Source organism: Pinus tabuliformis, chromosome 4_1 (genome assembly GCF_031772625.1).
Source record: "Pinus tabuliformis cultivar Carrire ecotype Pingquan chromosome 4_1, CPIR1, whole genome shotgun sequence".
Lineage (NCBI taxonomy): Eukaryota > Viridiplantae > Streptophyta > Pinopsida > Pinales > Pinaceae > Pinus > Pinus tabuliformis.
In genome coordinates, this window is record NC_142303.1 from 824046665 (window position 1) to 824073840 (window position 27176).

General features: G+C 40.4%; 1 protein-coding gene across 1 annotated transcript in view; it reads right to left on the reverse strand.

Moving 5' to 3' along the window:
• The window catches only part of LOC149178772 (DEA(D/H)-box RNA helicase family protein), a 288841-nt gene that overhangs the window by 132408 nt on the left and 129257 nt on the right, over nucleotides 1–27176 (reverse strand). The window contains exons 7-9 of the mRNA XM_089420426.1: nucleotides 12606–12754; nucleotides 11476–11571; nucleotides 10307–10409 (exon numbers count right to left, since the gene is read on the reverse strand). Coding sequence (XP_089276552.1) covers nucleotides 10307–10409; nucleotides 11476–11571; nucleotides 12606–12754 — 348 coding nt within the window. The remainder of the gene's footprint in view (nucleotides 1–10306; nucleotides 10410–11475; nucleotides 11572–12605; nucleotides 12755–27176) is intronic.

The following is a 27176-nucleotide window of genomic DNA, read 5'->3' on the forward strand; positions in this document are numbered from 1 at the left end:
GAAGTACCCCAAGCCCCCCGGAGCTCCCAAAGCTCAATGTCCATCTCATGCAGGGCCTTCATAAGAGGGTCTCTCCACAACTCCAAGTCGTTCTCGGAAGGCCAAGAATTTGACCTTCCCCAGGGGCTTTGTCAGAATATCAACGACATGCTCATCAATCCCAATGTGATAGAGCCTTATTGCTCATCGTTGTACCATATCCCGGATAAAATGGTACCTGATATCTATATGCTTGGAGCGATCATGAAACACGGGATTCTCTGATAATCGGATCCCACTCCGGTTGTCACAGAGGATCACGGTGGTATCCAGCACATGTCCATACTAGCAGCTATGTATTCGGCCTCGGTGGTGCTCAAGGCAACCAATTTCTGCTTCCTGCTCATCCAGGATATCGAAGCAAAACCCAAAGAAAAACAACATCCAAAAGTGCTCTTGCGATCCACCACACTGCCAGCCCAATCAGCATCAGAATAACCATGCAGCCTCACATTTTCGGCAGTGTATCTCAATCCATGAGTGATTGTGCCCTGAAGATATCTCAGAAGATTCTTGGCGGCAATCCAATGTATATGATGAGGCTCAACCATGTATTGGCTAAATGTGTTAACTGCAAAACATATGTCCGGATGGGAGTTCACCAAGAACATCAGTGCTCCCATGAGTTGACGATACTCATAATCATTTCCCAATTCAGGTCCAACAGCACTACCACATAACTTCTTAAAGTTAAGTTCCATCGGAGTAGTCATAGGCTTGCAGTTGACCATCCCAAATCTTTCCAACATCTTCACAAAATATTTTCCTTGAGAGACGAAAATTTCACCTGGCTTTTGCCAGACCTCCAACCCTAGGAAATAGTGCATCGGTCCTAGATCCTTCATCTCAAATTCAGAAGCCAACTCCCTCTTACATGAGAGGATCCCAATAAACATCACGGCTCCCTTTAAACATTGGAAAAGTATGCTTGTTCAGAGTATATCCATCAAGCCATCTACACCCTACTATCCATCCTTCGGTCTATACATCAAAGTCAGCCAATCATGCTGCCTCTTAAATAACAAGGATATCATTTTTAGAGTCATCAGATCTCATATTATAATCAGCTATCATGAATCAACACCCTTTGACATGGTTATCTTTCTTGAAATAATGTATGGCTCCCTCTGAGGCCACACGTCAGATGGTCATTTAGCTTTCAACAATGAGCTTGCTAATTTGCTAAATGATTTCTGCAATGTGCATGAAACTACTCAATAAGGATGATTTTCTCATCCATCCATTTGTATCCATATGACCATGATAATTGACTTTTCTTTGACTTCTGAATTTCATCATCTTCCTTTGAATTGAGGAAGTATAACATCAACTACTGTACGAGGAATAAACAGTGCTGCTATATCGAGGATATCCAGTTTCAAATCATCTGTTGAAATGAGCGATATGCCGAAACCATTCCTAACCAGGATATTCCTTTATGTTGTATTCCTCCCAAAACTTGTCACACAGCGACTTTTGTACTTCATCAAAAGTCCTTTGTGCAAGATGTCAAGAACAAAGAAATAGATTTGTCCTTAAATTCATCAGACTATCTCAATCTTACACATCTTGTTCACAACTTCGATTGTGAACAAGATCCATTGCCAATGCTTCTGTCATTGATGACCTTCCATGCTTGATGTTGAGTTTCTGAATATAATTGTTGCAAGTGGATAGAAGCGTTGAACTGAAATAAACTAACTATGCTATTCAACACACGACTGTGAGACCAACTGCTACAAAGATGCTAATACCACAGTGATACCAAATGAAGCAAAATATACTAGTCATGAGAACCATATACATAGAACAGTGAGTGGAGAGTCGAGCCTTTTATTTCAATCTTTACCAGGAATTCTGAATTGTCTTAGGAAGTCGAAAAGTTACAGATGGAGTATAACCTTTGACTATTTATGGATGGAATTAACACTTTTACAGCATATGGATTACCTCATTACCTCAGAACGACTTGTAAATGTGCTCAATGAAATCCTTAAAAGAATGAAGTAAGCTACAAGCCCATAAGCCCTTTCAAAATTTGTCAGCTCGCCAAAACTTTTAAAGTTCCCTAAGGCCATACGAGATTTCAAAGAGAGAACAATGAATTCTTCTTTTGTTAGTGCCAATATTGGTCAGTCTACTGAAGGTATATATACTAAGTAGAAGGATCCGCAAAGAATAAAGCTTGACTTCAAATGATCCTTCTTGCACCTGATCTTTGATCTTCTTTAATTACTTGTCACTGAAAGATCATCAGAAAGATACAGAGTACAAGATCTAATGGATTAAGCTATCCAAGATGTGAATCAGTCTTGTTCACGACTTCGTTACTACTGCATAACACAGTCATAGCCATCATCACTAGTTCAGAACTGTAAGTATATAGATTTGACAAGCATTCAAACTGATCTACACATAATTACATAGGAGAGATGTAAATCCAAGTGCAGTGAGACCATATGCAATGCCAACCTAACAGTGATGACACTCTCAACAAAGTTTCTGAGCTGCCATACCATCGTAATACTGCTTCACTGAGACGCTGATGTGCTGAGGTATTGTGATACAGATATCAATACTACAGATCGATATTACTATGATGCCATTGTCATCAGATTTGAGGGATAATGTCAAGCGCAGGGATGACAAAACATAGCATCGAAATCACTATTGTAAATTACAATTATAGATCCTCATGGCAGTCCAGTCCATAGTTCCTCATGGCAGTCCAGTCCATAGTTTAAGTCTATCATTTTAAATGAGAATGAGCCCAACAAATTTCTTCAAACTCAATAGAATATCCATTGCAATTTTGTTGATCCAAAAGACCAATAATACCCACAAAAGGTTGTTTCTTCATTCAAAAATTTGAACACTCAGTGAGGGGAATTAGAAAGATGGAACCTGGTAAGTAAAGTCTTAGAGTCTGCCCCGAAATTGATATACAGACACAACATTTCATAACGGTGCTTGTATCACTGTCAAACCACGTAAAGTTTGTTCCTAAGATAGCACACAGTCCCAACAGAGAAGCTACAGCAGCATTAGAGTGTACAGGAATGATCTTTGTCCATCTTAGTATGACTTTCAAAACCTATGGTTATGTACAGGAGTAGAACGCGGCCTCTAAGAAATTAGATTTGTGCCCAACATATGTAAAATGTTCTGCCTGTAGTAGTGCTTCACCCCCACACACACAAGCCATCCACTGATACGCAGCTCATGAAGAAAGGAAAACTCGCAATGCACCTAGCCTTGACTGGGTATTCGACCTACCTCTCCAAAGAGTAAATCAAACCAAAGGCACTGAAAATTTCTGAGTTATTAGAATCATGTGAAGTGCCGTAGATCAAAACATCTTTTGTGCTAACGTTCAACAACGATATGCCTAATGATCTATTTATCCAAAACAAGTACTGTAAATTCACAGAGGCTAATCCCAATCTCCAAACTCAACCTTCCACCACAAACAAATGCTTAGAAATAAGGAGAATAGTCCTGTTGTTATGTGGATAATATAGCTGGAGATCTTGGCCAAAATTTGATTTAATGTCACAAGGAACTCGATCCTGGGAATGCTTCTGCCTTTTGATGAAGCCTTTACTTCTGAAGAGAGAGGAGGTCATGGAGACTTACCAACGAGCTTGTCAGTGATTGCATTCCTTCTAGCTTGGGCTTGTCCTCAACCTAGCTCTGATTCCATGTTAATTTTCAGTTAACGTGTTCTTTGTTTAGATTAGATACGTCATTAAACCATATGTCCATTAATCCATTTAGCAACCACATTAAACATTATATGACACTAACTAACAAAAGAACATAAATGATAGACGCAGAAGACAAGCCAAGACAGAAGACATGAGAATATGGAACCAGCCAGGGAAAATCCCCAATGTGGGGAAACCCTTGATCAAATCTTCTTTTAGTCTTCAATAGTTCAGCAGAGAGAGATAGTACAATTTACAAATCTGATAATTGATAACAGCAGCAAAACAGCCCTAACCAGAAAAGTCAATGCTGGTCAACAGGGCAGATTTGGCCCTCAGCAAATCGGTCAACTTTAGTTAACTTCGGCCTTCAAACAGAAAAATAAAACAGCCCTCAAAATAGTCAAATTCAGCCCAACCAAAGTCTGGTCAAACAGTCCATAAATTCCGTCTCCTGAAATTTCGGCCTCCTGAAATTTCGCTCTCTTGAAATTTTGGCCTCCTGAAATTTTGGACGTGCAGAGAGAGAGACCCAGAAATTCATACCCAATCAATGAGGGGAGAGAGAGAAGTGTGAAGATGAGTGTGTCCAAATGAGGCTAAGTTACCTTCTATTTATATGCAATGTTGAGGATGAATAGACGTGATTATTGGGCTTCTGAGCCTACATAAGTTAGCTGGCCAACCTTCACAATTTGTCCATAATCAAAATAAATTCATAACTTCATTTGTACATGTCAGAAGCGGATGATCTTTAGATCAATCCTATACCTCTCGGAGAGAGGAATCCAAGAAAAATATCAGTTGCCATAAATAAGATGACCCATGTGGAGTTTGGCCCTAGTTGCCAATTTTAACAATCGGTTACTGTCTATGAAACCGGATTCGTCCAAAACAGGCCACGTGTCTGAATCCCACGAATCCGACACGATTCGATGGGAATTCAAATCCTAAAACGGGACACCATGTGTCCTAACAAGACACCATCGAATCCTGATCGTGTCCCGATTTTGGGAATCGAATCCTAAAAAAGAAAGGGTTTATGAGGTTTATGAGGTTTGTGAGGGTTTATGAGTGAAGGTTTATAAGGTTTATGAGGTTTGTGAAGGTTTATGAGTGAGGTTTATGAGGTTTGTGAGGGTTTATGAGGATTTATGAGGTTTGGGAGGGTTTATGAGGTTTGTGAGAGTTTATGCAGATATTTGAATTTTGTATGTACTATGCATGCTATAATGTTACTAACTTACTTTGTAAACAGTAAAACTAACATCTAGATGAAGATCTATGTTTGAAATCAATGAATTTGTATTATTAATGAGAATTTGTGTAAGAAATATCTAATTTTTATATATATATATATATATATATATATATAACAAATCCTACGTGTCCTGTTCCGGGGGGTCAACGTGTCCGAATCCAACACTCGAATCCCCGTATCCTACAAATCCCGAATCCCCGTGTCAGGTGACTTAGGTTACTGTTTGATGAAGAAGAACACTAATAATCTAACGTAAACAAGATCCTAAGCTAAAGAAGTAAAAAGCATTCACAAGCAGTCACTAATGGAAGAGAAATAATCTAACACTAATGCCCTAGATTTCTCAATAGGCCCTTGCTTGCTTCCTGTTGGCCTCCTTCCCACAACCTACCTTGGAGCCTAGCATCAAAACAGTTAAGGGAAGGTCACACTTAGATTAGGCATCTTAATTTAAAAAAAAAAACAAGATCTTTGCATCACACCTAGGTCTTAGGATTTGCAATTCATATAGGTTAGTGAAGCATCCAAGCAACAGTTGTCCATCCAGTTACTTGGTCTCAATTTTATAACAAGCAAGAGTGTTGACTCCATCAGGCTATGTCTCAAATATAATTTAATCTAATCTCTAAAATCTTGCTAAATTTAACCAAGTAGCTAGGCCACTCAACTAGGTCTCCCGGACTTGTTGGTTCCCAACTTGTCCTTCATCATCTCATTTTCATAGGGTCTACCCCCATAGTCTGTTGTTGGGAGACAGGTAGAACGGAGAGGTTGGGGATCAGGTTGACAACCCCTGACCTGAGTCATTGTCACAGTGCCTCTACAATTTGAGCGACAATAGACCTAATGAACTCATCTAGTGTATCTCCCATTCCAGATCCTACTCCACAATGTTGGATTTCATCTTTCTCATGGTTGATCGAGAGGAATTGGGGCAAAAAATGGTGGTCGAAGGTGGTATAAAATGGAAAATGCCCCCCAAAATCAAAATTATTCATGTGGTGTCTCATGATGAAGGTCTCTTGATCACACTTTTGTCATGTTGCCTATGGATCTGTCTTCCTCAACACAATCTCAACGATTGCTTCACACAGCATTGTCTGCAACCACTCTTGGCTATTGCTCAACTCAGTCTTTTGTGGTTGTGATTGTTCTTGCAGACCACCATTTGCGCAACTCTTTACGGACTTGTGGCAGTGATTTTGTTTCCGATTGGTTTGACCTAACATTTCACTGCCCAGTAGCCCTCGTGCTAGATTCTTAACTTAGTTAGTAGAAGCAGAAGAAAATTTCACATTAACCAATCTCAATCACAGTGACACACCCAGATTTTTCCCAATCAACAGCTCTTCATTAATATTCAAAAGTTACTTGGGCTCCCATCCTAGGATGATGACCCAACTAAGAAAATTACAGATTACAATATACCTTGGATCTGATCTAGCTAATCAGACCCTAGATTGGTCCTCAATCTATTTGAATGATTTGGATCTCCAATACTATACCCAGTGTTACTTGGGAGCGGGAGCGAAAGTGAGGAGTAGGAGCGAAAGCGGGAGTGGGAGCAACATTTTCAAAAGCTCTCGGTTTGGGAGAAAATCCCCAAGCGTCTTTTATATAATATATATATATTTTATAATTTTATATTTTGATACATATATGTCAACAAAAACATGTAGAATTATGAATTAGATATAAAAAACATAAAAAAAAACATAGATTGAACCATATAACAACAATCATCTAGAAGTTATAATCTTCATCAACCACATCCATAAGTTAGTAACATAGTAACATACAACATATTGAGTCTCGTGATTCATCAATCTTAAAGTTTCAAGCTTTCAAAATTCAATATATAACACTTATCATCATTCATCACCAATGTTGTGCTTCTAAGCTAAGTGTAACCATTACAACAAATAATATCTAACATGAAATAAAATGTTATAAAATGAAATGAAACAACTTTCAACTTTCATGAAGCATCATATTCATAATTCATTACTAATGATTTATAATTGCCAACTTCAAACTTAAATTCTCATCTATTGTTTAAAAAAATATCATAATAAATATGAAAGAGTCAATAGCTATAAAAACTACTAGAAACTAGAAAAGACAAGTAAATCTATTATCTATTGCTTATGCTTGGTCCTCTTGCCACCACGAGAAATGTCTAATTTTTTAGTCTTGTTGGAAAATCAAGATCTTTGTCATTAATATCACCCTCTAAGCATTAATATCCAGAGGTATCTTTGTCATTACCTTTGTATTTGTATAGGGATCTTTGTCATTATTATCACCCTCTAAGCATTAACATAAGATAGAAAAAGCATAGCATGTCAAGTCAAGATTTTGTTTGAGTGATGCGTACATTTTTAGGAGGGTCATGATAGAGGAGTTCGACAACCAATGTCACTAACATCAAAGTACATAGAGGGATTGGTGCTCTTGATTAAATACGAATTCCATACCCTAATACATGACAAAATTCAATGGAAAAATTGCAATCCTAAAATCCTGAAACACTGATAAGTCTGTTGGATTTTGAATGAAATCTAAAATTCTACTTTCTCCATATGAAATCCAATGAGGTCGGAACCACTCTCAAACATCCTGAGTCATTTCAGGGTAATGTTAAAAATTTAAGTAAAAGGATGAAAATGAAGATTAAGGAGAATGTCACTTTTACTTTAAGAATTTAACATTACCATGAATCGCATGTCAATACTAGGGCCATAGGCTTGATCATTAAGCTGCCCCACTCAAAACTTATTTGTTTCTTTGAAAAAAATTTGCATTTGGAACATTACTGCAACAAAAAAAATTGCAAAAAAGGCTAAACTCTCCCGAAAAGGCAAAGAGCGTTTTTTTTAGGGAACGCACTGCCGAAATCGCTCCCTTTTCAGGAGCGCGCTCCCGACCCGCTCCCACCCGGAGCGCGAATTGGGAGCGGGATCGAAGGGGGGCGGCGCTCCCCCGCAACACTGACTACACCCCACCTGCAATTCCTCGAACCCAACACACTAGCGTATTACACTCCTCACTCAGATTCCTCTCAATGTCTTATGTTGCTATATGGTTTGTCTTCTCTCCTTAGATTGCTTTTATAACTTTACATTGAGTTAAATCCTTAACCTAAATCTCCAAAGTGATTGGCAGCCGAGATTAGATCTTGCTTCACTTGAGATCAATTGTTGAGAATAAAACATAACCATAAATATTTCACTTTTCTAAGTTTACTTTAGCTCAATTAGCCAACATAATAATTATGTTCTTTCCTAAGTCAAACTTAGGCTAAGTTATATCAGCAACTTGCTCACACTTGCACAAGATTCCTAATGAGATCTATGGGAAAAATTTTGCATGCCTATACACTTAGGCATGCGTAGAAGTACATTCTCGAGCTACAACCATCAACATATCCTTATAGGTGAATATAGGGAGACCTCCCTTGTGGTGAAATTTCACTAAAGAGCAGGAAGAGAATTATTGAGGTGACAATGGCAGTAGCTCCTCATTGTCGCTACAAGGTCCAGCCCTCTCCTTGTGAACTCTATCACAATGCATGCTATATTTTGCGACAACATGTTGAATTTTGTAGCTATGATCAGTCTTCATAATTATTTTTTTTAGCCTTTCAAATAAATGTAATAATAATTCCAAGACATGTTCTTCATATCAGCTTCAAAAAGAGGGAAATTTGAATTTTCAAATTATGTATTTTTGCCTCCAGAAAATGAGCTCGGCTCCTAGTCGGCCCAGCCCCAGAGTTGTGTCTATTCGGGCTCATTTGACTTCTATATAAAGGCCATTCAGCCTCCTTCAAAGGGAAATTCTGATCATCATCTGCTTAAGTGATTCGCATCATCTCCTGTTCAAGCAATTCGGGTCTCCTGTTAAAGTGAACAAGAAGAAAGATAGCAAGTCGAGTTATGGGCAGATTGTCTTCTGGGGAGAACAAAAGGTTATGGACAGACCATCTATGGAAGGTCAAATTCTGGGCAGACTTCTTAAGCAAAGGGCCAAATTCAGAGCAGACCTATCTTTGGGCATATTGACCAGGTTTGTTATCAGTCAGTTTGACTTTATTTTGACTATCAGAATCAAATTGTATCTCTTGTTGAATTGAACAATTTCTCTAAGGAAAAGGTTGTTTGGTTTTTCCCTATGTGAGTTTCCCAGGGCAAAATGTTTGTGTTTCTTGTTTGGCTCTCTTTATGATCCCACTGTCACAAATGTTACTGTTGATGTCTTTTGTGTAATTGCTTAATGATGAATGGAAATATGAAAAAGATTAAATCAATAGAATTAAATATCAGTTTAGAAGACCTATGAAAAATCAACACAATAGGTTCCATCCTACTGAAGCTATTAGACCTAATCCCTGAACAAAGAATTCATCCAAAATTATAATCAACCTGTGCATGTTTTACAACTCATTCTCGCTAAAGTCATTGCATTGTATAGGCATAGCTCCAATTTTCACAACCTAACCTAAAGTCATACACACGATGGAAAAGATATTGATGTCCACAACTGAACAAAAAGAATGGCCCTACAAAGTACAAGACGTCATAATAGTTATATGGTTGTGTTGAAGGCAACTCCTTGACCCAAAAGTAAAACAAGTGAAAGGTAGAGTACAAATGTGTAAACCTTGGAGGTAAACCCTACAAAGGAATAAAAAATGTGTACATCTTCATGTAAGATGAGTGCCACTATGCTGCACTAGAAGTTGATGTACAAGAGAAACTATCATCACCATCATGGGAGTGTTGAAGGCAACTCCTAGGCGCAAAAATAGAAGAAATACAACTAAAGGTAGATTACAAATGTGAACCTTGGAGGTAAACCGTAAAAAGGAATTAAAAAAAGTACATCTCCATGTAAGACAAGTGCCACTATATTGCACTAGAAGACGATGTACAACAGGAACTATCATCATTGCCATCAATCATCTTATCAATGCAGATTCTGAAAATGTCATCTCAGTAATGGCCCAAACTGAGTGGACTAGGCAGGATAGTCCAGGAGGAATCCAGGTGCTAACGCAAGTGGTATCCTAACATTGAAGGCTAAATATAGGAACCTACTAATGGGCATGGTCAATCTGGAATGGGAAATGATCCCACACTGAGTTAATATTCTTCTATAATATCATTTCACGAAATTAATAATGTGCACAATACACAAAAACATCCACATATTGCCATCAAATGTATTTGAAGTTATTCAACCTGATGGTATAAAAGTGATCTTAGAGAATGTATCATGTTTAAGAAAGAAAACGTACATCAAGCCGTTGTGCTTGAGTGAGATTTCCATGCAGCTCAGCAGCTTTCAAATCTGAGAGTCCGAATAAAATTTTCAAGCGATGTGCTGCTTGTTTGGTGCCACTGTCAAAACGATACCATCATTAATACAAATGCTAGAAATTTGACATGAGAAGAATGGTAGATACAAGTTACAATCATCATTGTTCAAAAGGCAAAGCTAGCTCTGTGCTAGCCTGGTAGGATCTTCTCCAGACTAGATATGTTCCACCAAGCTTACAGGATGGGAGAGTACAGGAGTGGGGAAACGCACATGGGGGACATGTGGGAGTGCCCCCAAATTTTTAGGAATTCACGGGAGACAGAAAGGGGTGGGAGAGTACAGGAGTGGGGAAACGCACATGGGGGACATGTGGGAGTGCCCCCAAATTTTTAGGAATTCACGGGAGACAGAAAGGGGGGGGTGTGCAGCAAGGTCCTAGCATAGGGGCCTCTGCCTCTGAAATTATAAAACCAAAAATAATAATGATAAAATCACAACAATAACAATTCAACCAATGCAAATTCATTATTGTGCAATGCTAATACTAAATTCTAAATAATAAACAGAAAAATACTAAATTCAAATTTGTAAATGATAAAGACACAATTCAGATTCAGAAATAAAATATACTGACTCATAAATGGAACACAATAGTGTATACAATGATTTAAATTCACCTTCATTTTTTTAGCCGTCATAAACAAGAAATCAAGGTTTGTGCCCAGACACTCCCCTTTCTGAGGGGGGATGCCCAGATGCCCTCCTTTTGGGAAACATGACCCCACACTCGGAACATGTTTGGCCATGCACTTCCCTGAGTTTCCCCAAAAGAGGGGAATGGGGAAACGTTTCCCAAGGCGACTCCTGCACACAGAGAATGAGAAAAGAGGGGATGCACCCCCCCCCCCCCCCCCAACCTAGGGTATGTGTTGAAACACTGCTATTTAATTCATTTTGTGCTTGCAAATAACAAAGCTAAGAAGGGAATCTGAAATGAACTACTGGAAAGCACTGATGTGCTGATAGACATCCTCGGATAAGAAAACATTTCCACAGAAAAATAAAGTTCAAATATATATTATAATTAGAATTCAGAATGATTATCTTTATGACCAATAACACTGCTACTTGCCACAGAATAAATACCTGAAGATAATTGCTTTGCTTGTAAAGGTTCGAGAACATAATGCAAGCAATATTGCTTCCTGCTTGGCTTCATGTACAGGTCGAATCTTTATTACCCTGTGTCAAACAGGAATGCGGTCATGAAAGTCACAACACTCCTGCTATTCAAATAATGGTAATACATGAAACCTAAGTACCAAGAGAAACCAGCTAATCATGTTCCAGATAGCATGCTCAGACTTGTACATATATTGCAACATGAATTTTCCAAATTGCTCAGTGATATGCTTAGCTATCAAGATCTATAACCTATCAATATTCTTAAATTCCATGCCTGAGAACATTTTTCTTACTTCAGACATCCTATAGTATACATATTACAAAGATATTTTCATCCCACAGAAGTGGTAGGCAACTGAAACTTTATCATTCATCCACCACTACCTCCATAGCAAATAACATATTGGCAGGTTTTCTACAACATTTCAGATACAATCATATGCTGAAAGTTCTGTAGTAGCTAACACTATTTTTATCGTTCATTCAGGTAAAGCCTATTCTAGATGTATTGTCCATTACCATGAAGCGATGGCCATTCAAAACTTATCAAGATATAAAGAGAGGAGCTCAGTCACATGAAATTCTTTCAAAAAATAGCTTCTCCATATCATATAAAAAGATCATCATCCTCATTTTTACACCCTCCTGAACATGCTCATTTGGTATTCAACCATGGACACATTTTGTACAGTGAAACTGTAATGTTTCAACAAGGAAAAAATATCATAGCAGTAATAGCTAAATGGAAAATGCAATTCTTAAGCAGAATTCCTAATAAACACCCTGAATTCCAGGCAATGGCATCCACCATCATGCCTTCACAATCTGCAGGAAAATTTGATGATAAACAATGGATTGAATCATTTGTTTCCATTATTTGACACTTCCTCCAAACCTGATGTTTTTCAATCAGTCAACTGCTACTATTCAAAGTAAATCATCCCCTTCAGGACTACAACACCCTGAAGATAATTGTTTGATATTTAACCATGAAGGCCATTTGTACAAAGCAAAATGTAGAGTCCAATGAATGCCAAAACTTTAATGCTAATTTAAAATTATGAAAATCACTGTAAGTTGAGTGCACCTACTCTTCAGTCAGTGTTGATGGCCTCTTTGTCGATGGATCTGCTGAAAGACGCACAGGACTAGTAAGTGAAAGCTTGACAAGTTCATCCACTTCCTCTGTCATTGTAGCTGAGAACAACATTGTTTGTCTTCGTTTTGGACAAAGTTTAACCTACAAAATCAAATGAAAAGAATATTTGATTGTACAGAAACATTTAAACAGAACGACAAATCAAGCAAACTGCTTGTATCTCTCGGCTTCTTTACATAAATACAGCATATCCCTAACATTACCTGCCATTAAATAGCTAGTAGCAACAAATAACATCCCAAAAATAAATTCTTAGTCTCTTTCTATCAAACACATCATATATAAATAATACAAAAGGAAAAATTTGTCAATGTAAAATGTAGCACAAAGGCAAACAGGTTTCATAAGCCCACCAAAATAATGTTATGCTTCTTCGAGTAACAGCAGGACAAATATACCATATCAGTCCCAAAACACCCTAACAAACATTCATGTTTCAAGTTTTGGGAGATGTTTGGCAATAACCGTATGATACAGGAAAGGAGACAGTAAGTTTTTAGAGATCACTCTTCTATCGGAAAATCATGTTCTAAGTTGTAACAATCCGTATTCAGCAAACAGTTCAACTTATGAGCAGTTGCTAAGGAGACAAGCCCAGGTGCCAAAATAGACTTTGTTTCAAATTTCAGGAAAATTTTCTTTTGGGAAATACAGATTAAAAAGTCTATTTTGCTAAATTTCCATGCTATTGGGAGCAACTCTATGCCGCCAAAGTCAACCGGGGCTTGCATTTGGCCTCAACTGCACTTGAGTCCACTCAGGGAGATTTGAACCCATGTCTCCACGTTAATACAAGCCTAATCACCTCGCTGCTTGCCACAAAGCCATGCTCCAATAGGAGGTTTGTTATCCCCTCACTTCTAGGTGTAACTAGACGAGATTTTTCTCCAATGATCCACATTACAGACAGTGGTCCCAGTGATGTTTTTCAGCACTTCCACAGATTGTAGCCCACAGATACCTCATATATCATGTTCAGTTCACTCATTTGATGATGGTGACCCGACAGGGCCGACACACATGAGTTACATTTGCCATTGCTTCATACAAAGTGTTTTTGTTTAATGTATTTGGCATGTAAGTAGGGATCATGGGTTGAATCAAATAATGAATCACAATGCTTAGAAGTTATGCCTTTTGCCTTGTTCACCTTCCTCTGAAGGAAGTTGATAGTTCTTCTTCCACACTTCGTTGAGGATGTTGCAAGGCATTTGAAGCGTGTTGGTGCGCTTAATGATGTTGATGGTTCACCCTTTTCAATGAGACATTGCAATTGTTGGACGAAACGGTGTACCCTTTGTAAGAAGTATTTCACTTTTGAGGCCATTTCTCACCCCTTCACATGACCTTTTTAGGGCAGCCAGCTTCAGGAGAAATTATCTATTGATAGAATACCTGGAATTCCACCGAATCAACACCATTAGATACAGAATGGCCACATGATTTCTGAAATGTGGACATAAAAGAAATTTTTGCAAAAGTTGACATAGTTATGGTGCTTTTAAAATATGTCGTGAGAACATTATTGTGAACTTTTGACCACTCGTGGGCACTTTTGGAGTAAGTCATTCCCCTTTAAGAGGTCCTTTCACACATTTATGATGAGGACTTGATGTTTTGAGCATTATTCTTCATTTATGAGGCATTGTTGAGGGTCTTGAGACCTATCCACTCTTATATCATGAATATTTTGTGTTGTTGCCTTATCTCTAGAGTTTATATTATAGAAGAGATAAAGGCATTATGTTATGTTGTCAAGGCTTTTGTTGGATGAGGAATGTTGAAATTCTGAAGTTCTATGCTGAAACAATTACTTATTCCAAAAACTTCTTTCTGTTGCAATATTGATTGAGCAAATGTAGATAGAACATAAACCAAATGCACAATAGAAGACAGCCAAGAACAAAATGAGACACGGAGAATTTAGGCCCGCAAACAAGGGCAAAACCCACAAGAGGAAAACCCAACTAGATTTTGTTGATTTGGGGTAGCATCATATGTGCTCTAGCCATGAAAATTGGTGGAGAGGCTAAAACACATGAGATCTCCAAGGCCCGGAAATGGTTTGGGGAAATTCCACCCGGTTAGAGAGAGATTAAAATAATTAATATTTTTAATGGGTTCCTAAGTCTAAACTTAGGAAAATAAAAATATTAATGGGTATTAATATAAAACAAGGTGAGAAGGTTCTAAATAACATGAATCAAGCCAAATCTAATCTTAGCCGTTGATTAGATATTTAATCTCAACCATTGAAGACTCAACAAAAAAAGTGTAAGAGGAGGCTTGAGGGTCAGTTGGAGAGACAACAATTGAATAGTCAGTTCGATTTCCTGAGCGGCGTTTGCTGAGAGAAATCAAACCAATGATCAGAGTTGCAGCGAGGGGTAGTGAGTGCATAGCAGAGAGGCAGAGATAGTGCCGAAGGATCAGCACTGAGTCAGAGGAGGCTACGCAGAGCCAGCAGGAGCCATGCAGAGGGCCAGAGGGATTGCACAGAGGCTACCAAGGCCTGCGTGAGTGACACAGAGGGCCAGAGAGTCTGCGCAGAGCATCAGAACACTGACGCAGAGGCCAGGAAGGCTGACGCAGAGCCTCAAAGAGGTATTGGAGAGTTTTTCATGGAGCAGACTTGCCGAATATCTGCTTCCGAACAAAGGTATTACTGCCAGATTGATTTCTCTGTTAGGTGAACCAGTTTGGCACCCAGTTGTACTCAAGAAAGTTGCTTAATAATAAAACCCTCAGAACAACTGCACCGGTTTTCCCAAGTTGGGTTTTTCCAAGACGATTTTCCAAAAATAACAATGTCCCTTGTGTGTTTGTCTATTCTTTCAGTTGATGATCTATAGATGGTTGAGACTGTACTTGTGTTTATTTTTAGTATTTATAGGGTTAAATAACTTGTTTGGTAATTAAACAAGTAGGTGAAATAAACCAGATAGTGCAGGAAGAATTTCTAATGGGTTAGACTTAGAAATTTCAACATGGTATCAGAGCATTGCAGATCACAGGAGAGCTGAAGGCACCAGCTAAATCAGAAAATTTGCAGCAGAAACAGTTGTCCCGAGAGACAGAAGTTGTTCCTAAGTAGAAAGCAGGAGAGAAGGAGTGACGCAGAGGGCCTGCGTCATTAGTTCGAGCCAGAGAGAGAACCACCGCAGAAGCAGTGAGAAGCAGAAGAGGCTCATGAAGAGCCACATCATCCTGCTCAGCCAGGTAGGAGTGACGCAGGCCAGAGGAACGATTCAGCCTTGCCATGATTGCGCAGAGCTAAGTGGCTCAATTTTTTCAGCTGCTAGGGCCTAGGAGTTGTGGGCAGATTGTGGATTGTGAAGCTGGTGGGGTGTTGTTGCTGTCGAAGCAGAACAGTACCTAACAAGACAGAACCAAGGTAGAGGGAGTCACTACCTAGGTGGATTTCTAGCCAAGAAATCCAGATCAGTGTTGCAGGAGAAAAGGGAATCGAAGAGGAGCGATTCGACTATTGGCAGAAGGATTTCCACGAGGGAAATCGAGACTCAGAGGGAGTCTAGCAGAGGATTTCCAAGAGGGAAATCTAGACTCAGAGGGAGTCTAGAAGAGAACTTCCAAGAGGGAAGTAGAGACTCAGAGGGAGTCGAAGAGAAGAGCAAAGATGGCAATGAATGGACTAAGGGATCAAGACTGGTTGGACATAACATTCAACTTTGTCATCTGGAAGTTCAGGATCCTGTATGTTCTAGATAGACATCGCATCAAGGCCTTCGCCTTGAGAACTATGGCTATCCCAGTCGACCCAGCTGATAACGAAAGGTATGAGGATGCAATGGCCAAGGCAAAGTGCATAATCATTGATGGGGTCAAGGATCATGTAGTTCAGCATATTGCCGAGAAGAATACGGCAAAGGAGATGTGTGATACCTTGATGACATTATATCAAGGCACTTCCGTGCAAAGGAAGATGCTACTAGAGAATCTGGTGTGGTCGTATCAGATGCAGAAGGGGGAGCAGATAGATCTATTCCTCGAAAGGTTGCAGGAGATTCGAGACCAACTTACTTCCATAGGGGCCACATCAGATCAGGAGTTCATGGTGAGGACCGCCCTGAACGCAGTCTCCGAGGAGTGGGAGACATTCGTCCAAAGCATTTTGGGCAGAGCGAATCTTCCAAGTTGGGAAGAGATGTGGGCAGCTCTTCGCCAAGAAGAGATCAGACGACTGACCAAGACGGGAAGTAGCAGCAAAGGTGGTTGAATCAAGAAAGAGGAGGAAGAGGATGCAGCTCTGGCATCTGCGGGACAGCAGGGGAAGAGGAAGAAGAAGGACATCTCCAAGATAAAGTGCTTCAATTATGGGGAGCTGGGTCATTATGCAACCCTGTGTCCCAAGAAGAAGAATAAGGGAGAGGCTTCTGACTCCAAGGCAGCGCTGACTAAGGCGGAGAAGGAAGTAGAGACTGATGACGATTGTGCCATGAGTGCTCATGCACCTCTAGAGAAGAGGTGGGGTGACATCGACCTGTAGTCAAGAGGACTCCAGAAGATGTGGGGCAAGATCCTTGAGGTACCCAAACTCTTGGATCATATCCGGCTACGGGAGCCCCGAGAAACAGTAATAGGATGATGGATGTCGGTAGAAGCAAGATGTCGATGGAGCGACAGAACAGTGCTAGAGTGCAGGGATCTATAGCAGCACAGTGACGGTTGCAGCAGTGCGAGAGGCACAATGGAGGTTGCAGCAGTGCAGAAAGGCACAAAGGTGTTTGCAGCAGTGCGAGAGGCACAGAGTTGTTGCAGCAACGCAGAAGCAGTAGAGGGAGCACAAGATAGCAGCGGAGAGAGTTTCAACATCATGAGGGCTTCTAGCTTGACAAGGATGTCAGTGGTTGGGTAGATTAGTTATTTATTTCTCAGTGATTGAGTTGCAATGCAGCAGTAGCAGTGGTAGTGCTATGGACAACATGATGAAAGAGAACTGCAATGCAAATGCAATGTTGGGAGGAAGGACTAGCAGCAGCACGGATGCAGAAGGAGCTGCAGTACAGATGTAGCAGTGGCAGTGGCAGAGCCATGGACAGTGGTACAGAAGGCAGCAGTGCAGAGGATGTTGGGTAGCAGGCCAAGCATCAGCACAGGTACCAGTTTCAAATGATTAGAGTAATGTTCAGTGGTGGAACATTACTACAGCACATTCCTCGCTAAGAGGGAGTGTTGATTTGGCGTAGCATCGGATCTGCTCTAGCCATGAGAATTGGTGGAGAGGCTAAAGCACATGATATCTCCAAGACCCAGAAATGGTTTGGGGAAATTCCACCCAGTTAGACAGATATTAAAATAATTAATATTTTGAATGGGTTCCTAAGTCTAAATTTAGGAAAATAAAAATATTAATGGGTATTAATATAAAATTGGGTGAGAAGGTTCTAAATGACATGGATCAAGCCAAATCTAATCTTAGCCATTGATTAGAGATTTAATCTCGGTCGTTGAAGACTCGACAGAAAAAGTATAAGAGGAGGCTTGAGGGTCAGTTGGAGAGACACCAAGATTGATCAGTCAGTTCGATTTTCTCGAGCGGGGTTTTCTGAGAGAAATCGAACCAGTGATCAGAGTTGCAGCGAGGGGCAGTGAGTGCATAACAGAGAGGCAGAGATAGTGTCGAAGGATCAGCGCTGAGTCAGAGGAAGCTACACAAAGCCAACAAGAGCCACACAGAAGACTAGAGGGATTGCACAGAGGCTACTAGCACCTGCATGAGTGATGCAGAGGGCCAGAGAGCCTGTGCAGAACATCAGAACACTGACACAGACGGTTTGAGGCTGACGCAGAGGCCAGGAGAGCTGACGCAGAGCCTCAGAGAGGCATTGCAGAGTCTTTCGTGGAGCAGACTTGCCGAATATTTGCTTCCGAACAAAGGTATTTGCTAAAATTGGCAACTAGGGCCAAACTCCATGTGGGTCATCTTATTAATGGAAGCTGATATTTTCTTTGGATCACTCTCATCAAGAGGTGTAGGATTGATCTAAAGATCATCCAATTCCAATAAGTATTCATGGAGATATGAATTTATTTATGTTATTGTACAATTTGTCAAGGTCGGCCAGCAACCAAATAAACCCCACTTGTGCTTAACGTTTTAGTATAAATAGAGGTGGCCTTCAAGTCATTTCAACACACTTGGGATCTCTTCCTCTCTACTTGTCTTTGGGTTTTAGTAGGAGGAGAGATCCTAAGGGATAACGCTGCCCTTATTTAGAGGGCAAAAGCCAGAACAGCCGAAACTGCCGAAACTGCCGGCACTGTCGGGAATAGCTGAAATTCCCTGAACTGCCGGGAACTGTCGGAACTGCCGAGAAAATCCGAAACTACCGGAACTACTGAGAATAGCCGGAACTGCCAGGAACTGCCGGAACAAGCGAGAAAACTGACGGAGAGGGCAGAAGCCGAAACCACCGGATACTGTCGAAACTGTCAGGAACTGCCGGAACTGTCGGGAAAAGCCAGAACTGCCAGGAATTGCCGGAACTGTCAGAAAAAGCCAAAACTGCCAGAATTGCCAGAACCGCTGAAATCGCTGAAACTGTCGGAACAGGTGAGAAAGCTAACGTAGAGGGCAGAAGCCCAAACTGCCAGGAACAACCGAAACAGTCGGAATTGTCGGAACTGTCGAAACTACCGAGAACAGCTGGAATTGACAGAACTATCAGGAACTGCTGGAACTGCCAGGAACAGCCGGAACTGTCGGAACTGTCAGGAACTGCAAGAACAGCCAGAGCATCTATCTCCAAAGGAGAGCAGCATTCAAGGGGAAACTAACTAACATTGGGACAGTTGTATGGTACTTAGCAGCAAATACACCAAGCATGCAATGTTACAGCTAGCATGCAAGGGACAGCTAGCATGCAACAGCAAGCATGCTAGGGACAACAAGCAAGCAAGATGCAACCAACACATAGGTCAGTATGGCAACATGGTGCAGCAATGGCACATAATGCAATACAGTGATGGGTACAGTCATGATTAATGAAGCGTGATGAGATGTAGCATAGTGATGATGAGTCCAGCATGGTGCAACGCGGTGAGGTGCAACATGATGACGTAATGTAGCACAACAATAGGTGAAGGAATCACCTTGGAGAATCAGTTGAAGCAGCATGTCTTCAATTGATCTCATGTATCATCTTCTTAGAGATGATCTATGCTCTTATCTAGATAAGTCAAAGTGTTGACTTCTGTTGTAAAAATACTATTTCTCTCTTTCTGCTAAACTATTGAAGAACATATAAGAAGAATTGATCAAGGGTTTCCCCACATTGGGGTTTGTCCCTAGCTAGCGCCACATCTTATGTCTTCTTGTCTTGGCTTGTCTTCTGCGATTTATGTTTATGTTTTATCTACAGTTTACTTTAATGCTGATGTGATTGCTAATCTGGAAAAGATATTGAGCTAACTGTGAAAATTGAAATAAATTGCTCTAAGCATAGAACATACCTAAAATTAACATGGTATCAGAACTAAAGTGAACGCAATGCCCAAGCGAGAGTGAAAGAGCAATCACCGAAAACAGTTGGGAAAGAAAAAAAAGGATCAATGGATTCCTCATCCCTCTTCAAATTCACCAAGGATGAAGTTGAAGCAGAGAATATTATCAGAATGGTGCAGCAGAAGTTTCTGATGGCCTACCTAAAGATCACTTCATTAGGAAGTCCGGATCTAAGGGTGGAAGGAAAGGTAGATTCCTTGGTTGCAATAAGTTCGGCCATTATGCGAAGGAGTGTCCGAATGGCAGAGACACATCTCTTGATGAAGATAACAATCATTCCAGGGACATCTTCAATGATCAAAGGAATGACAGGTAATGCAAGTCATCAAGGAAATGGCCAACTCTTCAAAAAAAGCAAGGAACACTAGGTCTGAAGAATCAAATGTTATTTTTGATAAGATAAAGAAGCATTATCTTGTATTGGTCCTCTCATTCAGATTCTTTGGGAATCTGGCTTATTGATCGTAGTGCTTCAAGGCACCTCATCAGATAGAAGGGTGCTCTCTCGAATTTGGTAGAGATGGAAACAACCGTGGGATTATACTTGGAGTCGATGCCACCTATCCCGGAAAAAGTGTAGGGAATGTTACCCCTCAATTGAATGAGGGTAACTCTATTCATTTACAAGAATCTCTTTTATGTACCTAATCGCAAGAAGAACCTGGTGTCCATCTCGGAAATGGAAGTCAAAGGTTTCAGGGTGGTATTCATCGATGGAAAGGTACGTGTTAAAAAATGGAATTTTCAAAGATGCTTTTTATCATGGGTTCAAGGTTGGAAATTTGTATCAAGTTGCAGGATGGTCCATTGGGGATCATGTCAATTGACATATCGCATCTATAACACTGGAGATCTACCTTTGTGGCCCTACCCGATGTGAGTCAGATGGTGATAGGGATGCCTGAATTCAAGAAGAGCATGAAGGTACATGTCTGAGATGTACCAAAGGAAAATCTTATAAGGGGACCATTCCCCTCATGCAGTAGGTCCACAGGTTTGGAACAACCTGAGGAGTTTGAGATTCATGATCGGAAATCTCATGTATACAGGTGGAAGAAAGCCCTTTATGGCTTGAAGCAAAACACCCCGGGCGTAGTATGCAAGGATTGATAGATGTCTGAGGAAGCTGAGATTCACTAGGAGTGAAACCGATCCAAACCATTACCCGAAGGTTGTGGATGATAGACCTCTCATACCGACACCTTATGAGGACAACCTATTTCAGACAGGTGCAGACCCTCTCATTTGCAGAAGTAAGAGGGAGTTGGATTCCGGATCTTAACTTTCAGGGGTTATAAGGGAGTTGGATTCTGGATCTTAACTTTCAGAAGTTATACGGTAGTGATGTCGGACCAGATTTGGGAAATGCCTCTGAGTTTCATAAACTCATTCGCGTTGATGTTCTTGGTGAACTTCCGTCCGGATATATGTTTTGCAGTTAGCATGGTGAGCTCATATTTGGTTGAGCCTCACTGGATTGGTGCCAAGAATCTTCTGAGATATCTTTGGGGCACAATCTCTCATAGATTGAGATACATTGCCGGAAATATGAAACTGCATGATTATTCGAATGCTGACTGGGCAGGCAGTGTGGAGGATCACTAGAGCACTTCCCAGTGTTGGTTCTCTTTGGATTCTACTTCGATATCATGGATGAGCAGGAAGCAGAAGTCGGTTACTATAAGCACTGCCGAGACCAAATACATGGCTACGAGTATGATCTCATGTGAAGTTGCATGGTTGCAGAAGCTCTTAAGTGAGCTGCTTGTACACATGATGAATACCACTGTGATTCTCTGTGACAACCAGAGGGGGGATTTGATTATTGAGGAATCTCGTATTCGATGATTGCTCCAGCAGATAAACATCAGATACTGCCTTATCTGGGATATGGTAAGCCGAAGAGCGAGGAGGCTCCATCGCATTGAGACTGATGCACAGGTCGCATACATTTTGTCAAAGCCCCGGGGAAAGGTCAAATCTGTGACTTTCTCGAACAACTTGGAGTCATTGAGAGACCTTCTTATAAGGGTCTTGCATGTTGCATGAATTGAGCTCTGGGAGCTCTGGGGGGCTTGGAGTACTTACTGGAGCAACATACGACCACAGGGCGACTCACCCTCCCCTGGTGGTGCGCTATCTACAAGATGACAGGTTCAACCTTCCCCTGTGATACCCCATGGCGACTAGAGGGATTGCGCAAAGGCTACCAGCATTTGCGTGAGTGACACAGAGGGCCAGAGAGCCTGTGCAGAGCATCAGAAGACAGACACAGAGGGTTCCAGGCTAACACAAAAGCCAGGAGAGCTGACGCATAGCCTTAGAGAGGCGTTGCAGAGTTTTTCGTGGAGCAGACTTGCCGAATATCTACTTCCGAACAAAGGTATTACTGCCAGATTGATTTCTCTGTCAGGTGAGCCAGTTTGGCACCCAGTTGTACTCAAGAAAGTTGCTTAATAATAAAACCCTTAGAATTGTTGCACCAGTTTTCCGAAGTTGGGTTTTTCTAGAGACGATTGTCCAAAAATAACAGTGTCCCTTGTGTGTTTGTCTATTCTTTCAATTGATGATCTGTAGATGGTTGACACTGTACTTGTGTTTATTTTCAGTATTTATATGGTTAAATAACTTGTTAAGTAATTAAATAAGTAGGTGAAATAAACCAGATAGCGCAGGAAGAATTTCAAACGCGTTATACTTAGAAATTTCAACAGATTATTCTTTTATTAGATATCAATTGTTCAACAGAGATACAGAACACAATGAGAGATCAAGAGAATGAGTAAGTTCACCCAAATATGAACAAGGTGTAGCATGAAGATCACTAGTAGCAGCAGCAGATGCAAACACTGAATCAACCTTCCCTTCAACAAAATCAACACTGAAACATTGAAGCACTGAATCAACCTCGACTCACCAAGTTCTGCTCTTACTCTCCAAGTCTCTCTCTCACAATCTTCTTCAAGTCTCTCCAACTCTCTCTCTCAAGTTCAAATTCTTCTTTCACAATGCACAAGTAGTAGTGGTCAGGTGAGAAGACATTTGACACATATATAGGAGGAGCAACGAATTCTTGTCATAAAGGAGAAGCAATACGCATGCCTTGAGGAAGAGTAACATATGCCATTTAGGGGAGTGTAACGCATTCCATTAAGGAGAGAAACACATGCCTTAGTAGCTTATGCCATTAAGGAGAGGTACACATACCTTAGTAACTTATGCCATTAAGAAAGGAATGCATGCCTTAGCTAAGGAGAGTGTAACATATGCATTAAGGGGAGTGTAAGAGGAATCTTTTGTGACATGCTTTTAATGAGTGTAAGAGGAATATGCCATGTCTTTAATGAGTGCGTAAGAGAGTGTGTATTAAGGGAGAGAAAGAGTTACGTAGTGCCAAGTGAGTCATCAAGGAGAGAAGTGTGAAGTAATTGAGGTGATGAAGGTAACGTGACTTGTAATTCCTTTTAATAATAACATCATATCGGATAATAATAATAATAATATTCATGATTAAGTCGAGATTGAACCATTAGGATTGATTAATGATAGGTTAAATGATTTTCCTTCAACTATACTTGATTACTAATTGATGCAAGGTGATTTACTATTTTTGGAAAGTCATACTTGAGATGCTATACATGACTTTCTATTTTTAGAAATTCACTCCAAAATTGTCAGAAATAAGATTTTATTTAAGTAAATTCATCTCTGAGCTATCAATTTTCAACAAGGAAATGTTAGATCTCTCACATATATAACAGAAGCACTCCTTACTTGTAAATCATTGCTACTTCCAGAAATATATCATTGCTTGTCTACTCTTATTGTGTCAAGAGGCGATCTGCAGCCTAATAAGGAGGAGATGTTGCAGTGAAGCATTAGATTGTAATGTCCCCAAGGGATTAATTGGCCTAAGGGGCGAAGTAGCCTATTGATCCCTGTAGACTATAGTCCTTGATAAAGGGGAAAACCCCAGAATACCTAAAGTTTGGGCAGAGGAGGGCAAGTTTTGGGACAACTGAGGCAAAAAAGCCCAAAGTTGGGCTTTGCTATGAACCCCACTCAACTAATCAAGGTGGAAAAACTCCCACAAGGAAATCTATCAATACAAGAGAGTTAGAATCATTTGACCATCATTGAATTGGATCAATTTGTCTCTGTTTTCTTTAAACCTGAGGCTCTGAGGGTTTTAAGAGCCCTTTTTCCTTTGACTAGTTTCAGTGGAGGTGATCACACCCTACCTAGTCACCCCTCTTCTTGCTCTGGCACAAGTTAAGCTTTGGTCTGAGGAAATCACAGAACTCATGGCATCTTTTGGGACAGAAATTTGGTGCATCTCCTGAAGCAGATTTATGGCTTTATGTGGGGAGAATCGTGGGTTTCCTAAGGCAATGAGATTTAGGAGGGAAACCCAAGTAGTCCAGAAGCAGATTTGCAAGTTTGGCCCTACCCAGGTTGGGCATCCCTTTCTGGAAATTCGGTCTGAGATAGCGCGGCTAGACAAGAAGGAAATGTGGGCTATTCTGGAGCTAGTTTTGAGAAGTGAGGTTGCAGATTAACTCAAGGAGTTGTTCTGAGGCAACAAGGTTACAAGAAGGTCGAGTCATTGTGTGAACAGAAGTTTTGCGGAGGACCAAGCAGCCTCCCTAAAGCAGTCTGAAACTTACCAAGCATTAGTGGAGGTCATTCAAGCAGAAATCCAGCTCTCCCTGAGGTAAAAGCCTATTTGAAGCTTCCTTGGGCCAGAATCATGTGAACCCTCCTGAAACAAGTCGAGAATCTTTTGTGCATAAATGTGGATCACTGAAGCAAAATTCAAACTCTTCCTGAGTGGCAATCAAAGGATTGATTAGAGTGGTAGCACATCCAATATTCCCTGAGACAATACAGAGCCCTGCGACAGACTTCAGAGGAGCTGCCTTATGAAATTAAATTACATGTACAAGATAGATCTCGAGACAGAGTTTGACCCTCCTCTTGAGAAATCAATTATCATCCTGTGGAACTCAGCCTTGTCCAGTTACCCTCAATTAACTTTCCTATAGCAGATTTCGTCTGAGGCTAGCCAACATCCGGTATGGACAAAGCTCGCAAGGAAATACAAGCTGGGTACTACCATCAGTTTATGGATTAGTGTGCAGCAGTTCAGGTCATTTGGTAGACAGGATACAATTGCACATTGGTGAAGTCTGTGAAATCTAGAATTTATTCTGAATATATTGATTGGATTGAATGACAATACTGTGTTGATGAACTATTGTATTGCATATTGTTGAATAAACGAGTACTCTTTTTGTGGATCATGTTGTTTACTCTTACACTATACTATTGGTTAATCTATTTGTTTCATTACTGAATTATCAAAGAAATTTTTATTGGAAACCCTGGTTAGCTAAAGAAATCCTAGGGGCTCAAATTTCCCTAGGATACTACATAGATCAAAAAAAATAATAATAATAATAATAAATGTCAACTCGATTAAAAAGTAATAAAAGTAATAAGTCAATTGAATTCAATTTGTTATATTGTGTTCAATATCAATAGAACTCTGCAACTACTTAGTGAATAACTGAAAACAAGGCAACCAATACCAAAACCAAATTTACTACCACCATGATACAAAGTTCTTTAACTCATTAGCAATGGAATATAAACACAGAAATAAAAATACAGTTGATTTCTTAGGAAACCCCACTGGGAAAACCCTCTACTTTGTTGTAGTCTTTTATTAATTAAGCAACTGAATCAATTACAAGGTAATCTGTTTCACTGAGAACGCACTTGTTCTCTGTTGAACTAGCCTAAAACACCCTGCGAATACACTGACCTAGCTCCTACTTCCTTGCGGTCTACCTGGCCCTATTTCCTTGCGCACAGGCCTCCAATTTCGTAGCGCAAAGGGCCTCCTATTTTTTAGGACTCAGTTCCTAAATCCTAGCACAGAATTGCCTCCTCTTTCTTAGCGCAATTCTGTCACAAGAAAGACTCCTCAATATGCACTCCACAAGCAAAGTGATCTCACACAAAACTTTGTGTACTCAACAATGAATAAGTTTGTGCCTTTGTCCTTCCTTTATAGATTTGATACATGCTATAATAGGCAAGTACAAATTTAGAACTCGTGTGGTTGACAAGTTAACTCAGTTCGAACTCATTCTCTCTCCAATCATAACTGGAGTCACAACTCATCCTTCAATCAATGACTGAAGCTCCAACTCAATCTATCTACACTCATAACTGCCACTCGATCCTGTAGTCAATCTAAAGAAGGGTCCACGAAACTGACCCTCCAACACTACACATGAGCTTGTGAATATTATTCCCACAAACTGGAAATAAACTCACCATCTCCATGAACTCGCTCCAAGATCAAAGGAAATACAAACTCATGGTCTTTCTGGTTAAGCCACGACCCAAAGAAGACCTTCCATGCTACCATTTTCAACACTCCCTCTTAGCGAGGAAGGGATTCTATACAACTCACAACTTATCTTTGAATTAGACAAAACTCTCTCTTGCCAATGCCTTGGTCAAGATATCTAATGTCTTCTCTTCTGTTGGAATGTATGGTACCTTCACTATCCCTTTCTGTAGACAATCTCTGAGATGATGATACTTGATCTTGATATGCTTGGAGCGATCATGAAACACTAGATTCTCAGAGAGCTTAATGCAGCTTTGATTGTCACAGGGTATCACAGTAGGCTCCATCCCCTGTCTAAAAGCCCCACAAGGAACTTCCTCATCCAAATAGCCTCGCACATTGCCAAACTTGCAGTCATCTACTCGGCCTCTGTTGAAATAAGCGCAATCGATCTTTGCTTCCTACTAAACCAGGAAATAGTTGTTGACCCAATGTTGAAGACACCACCTTAAGTACTCTTATGATCTATGGAGTACTTTGCCCAATCTACATCTGTGAAGCCCTCAAGCCTCACTCCATCCACCTGTCTGTACCATAATCCATAATCTATTGTG